This window comes from Plectropomus leopardus, unplaced genomic scaffold (assembly GCF_008729295.1).
Source record: "Plectropomus leopardus isolate mb unplaced genomic scaffold, YSFRI_Pleo_2.0 unplaced_scaffold26390, whole genome shotgun sequence".
Classification (NCBI taxonomy): domain Eukaryota; kingdom Metazoa; phylum Chordata; class Actinopteri; order Perciformes; family Serranidae; genus Plectropomus; species Plectropomus leopardus.
This window is the reverse complement of record NW_024628702.1, coordinates 1-2,407: the sequence shown is the minus strand read 5'-3', so window position 1 is coordinate 2,407 and position 2,407 is coordinate 1. Positions and strand designations below refer to the sequence as shown.

The window sequence follows — 2,407 nt, the reverse complement described above, 5'->3', positions numbered from 1 at the left end:
AAAAAAAAATTGTAGATTGTCAATAATTTTTTTGAAAGAAAAAGGCATAAAAAAGTCACAATATATCATAAAACAAATTTGTCGGACTCAATATTTGGAGTTGCGCCGTTGTGGTTCAATAATAATGAAAATCAAAGTTCAAAGATTTTGCTCCTGAGGTGAAACATTGTGGGGACATCGAGTCAATAAAGTTTTCTGCATAATTTAATTAGTTTTATCTCGTTATGATCGAAGCAAAGGAGGAAAATATCGATGTAAAGGCTGATTACGAAGTTTTTAATGCTTCTCGGGGCCGACCGTCTGCTCTGGTACCTGCGTTTCCGGCGCTGGGGGGCCGCTGAGGGGACATGCTGCTCCTCTGCAGGGACGTGTGTGTGTGCGAGACGGGCAGCAGGTTGTGGTTCCCCAAACCGCAGCTGATCCCGGGGTGAGAGTACAGCAGGCCGCCGGGGTTACTGCCGGGGACGGAGACGCCCATGTCGTAGTTGGAGGGGAGCAGACCCTGCTGGACGAGTCGGGACAGTTCGGCCGGTTAATGTCATCAAACACACACTTTATCCGGCTCAACAGCAAAAACGTTTCCAAATTTCCAATGTGGGAGGAAATCACGAGAGTTTTGCTTTAGGTTTGTGTCGTGTTTCAGTGATCGACTGCAAAACTCACTCAGAGCTGTCTGTCTTTTTATTTATTTTTAGTATTTTATTATTTATTACATTTTTATGAACCCTTTGAAACCGGAGCAAACCGGTTTGAATTATATTAAAAACACGGGAAGAAGGCAGTGAGCGAACAGACAACCCAAAACACAACAAGACATGAGGAAGAAATTATATGAAAATTACCAGAAAAGAAGCAATAAAACAAAAAAAAAGAAAAAAGAAAAGAAAATGACCTGATAAAAGTGCAGTCAATAAAAAATAAAAAATAAAAGTTTATGTTTTTTTCCTGTAACATAATAAATACAGTTTATTGGATTTTTTTTCCATAGTTTTTAAAAATTATTTTGTAATATTTCTCCAACATTTTTTCCAGTCATTTTGTTTGTTATGTTTTACTAATCTGTGGGGCATTTCTTGCCAAAATGGTTAAAACGCTTGTGAAAGGTGTGAAGCCAAAAACTCACACTGTCTTCAGAGGTCAGAGGAAGTCACGTTTTGGTCACGTCTTGGTCACGTTTTGGTCACGTTTTGGTCACGTTTTGGTCACGTCTTGGTCACGTTTTGGTCACGTTTTGGTCCTGTTTGGTGGTATCAGCTGCAGTATTCTGTGTCTCCTGCAGCTCAAAGCGAGACACGTGAGTTTCCACTCTCATGACGAGTTCAAAAAAAAGGAATTTATTAAAAGTATCAACAACAAAAAAGATCATTTTATGTCATTTAGAGATTACATGCAACTAAAGAAAAACAATTTATAAAATCTAACTCCCCATGTCTGACTTTTGAAACATTAATTGAAGTCAATTTAATATCAAATAAAGCCTCGTTTTTAGATTAACCGTTTCAGCGTCATGTGAGATTGATGACTGAAGAGCGTTTTCTGCGTGTGAAGCTGCTGACGGGAACTCACACAGAGTCTCTGTCTGTTGATCATCAGGTCGATGTCCTCGTTGATTTTTCGGTATTTGTCCTCAGACTCTGGGCTCTGGCCTGCAGAGTCGTCGGCCTCGATGTCGGGGCTGTCGCAGCCGTTTAAACCTTTCTTACGCAGCGTCTGCACACGAAAACACAAACACGACACGTCAACACAAAAACTAAACAAACAATAAAAACTTCAGTGATTTCGTGTGGACGTGACTGGCTTTAGAGCAGAAACATTCAGTCAAAAGAAAGAAAAATGTATCTGCAAAAATTTGATCATTCGTGAGATAATTCTCCTGGTTCATCACTTTCACATCACACAGATTTTACAGGAAAATACCGAACTTTCAACATGAAGGGAGTTTTTCAGCACTGAGTTTTTATTTTGCCTTTTTTTATTTTGACTTTTTTATGTTGATTTTTTTTTTACGTTGACTTTTTTATGTTGAATTTTTTTTACGTTGATTTTTTTTATGTTGAATTTAATTTTACGTTGACTTTTTTATGTTGAATTTCATTATTTTTGAATTTTTTTATATTTACTTCTTAAGTTGACCTTTTTTGCACATTGATGTTTTTTTTTGATGTTGACTATAGTAGAACCACGATACATCACTTTTAATAGATGTCAGTTGATGTCAGTTGTTTTAAAACAAACAGTGTCTATTTTAACCATAAGAGGGCGCCATCGGAGCAGCCAAGCATCAGCACATTAAACATCAGAGCAGCGGGGCATCCAGTGGCTTAGTGGATTGAGCAGGCGCCCCATGTATAACAGCACTGCTGTGCCACAGCAGTCACAGGCCCGAGTCCAGCTCACAGCCCCCACT

The 2,407-nt window shown here is 38.8% G+C and overlaps 1 protein-coding gene across 1 annotated transcript; it reads right to left on the bottom strand.

Annotated features, from left to right (window-relative positions):
- Positions 1-136: 136 nt before the first annotated feature.
- LOC121966945 (myocyte-specific enhancer factor 2C-like) lies at positions 137-1,768 on the bottom strand (the record flags this gene model as incomplete). The annotated part of the gene is made up of 2 exons (XM_042517013.1): positions 137-505; positions 1,567-1,768. Coding segments are annotated over 2 exons (442 nt in total), but the record flags the coding sequence as incomplete, so codon positions are not given.
- Between the last annotated feature and the right edge of the window lie 639 nt (positions 1,769-2,407).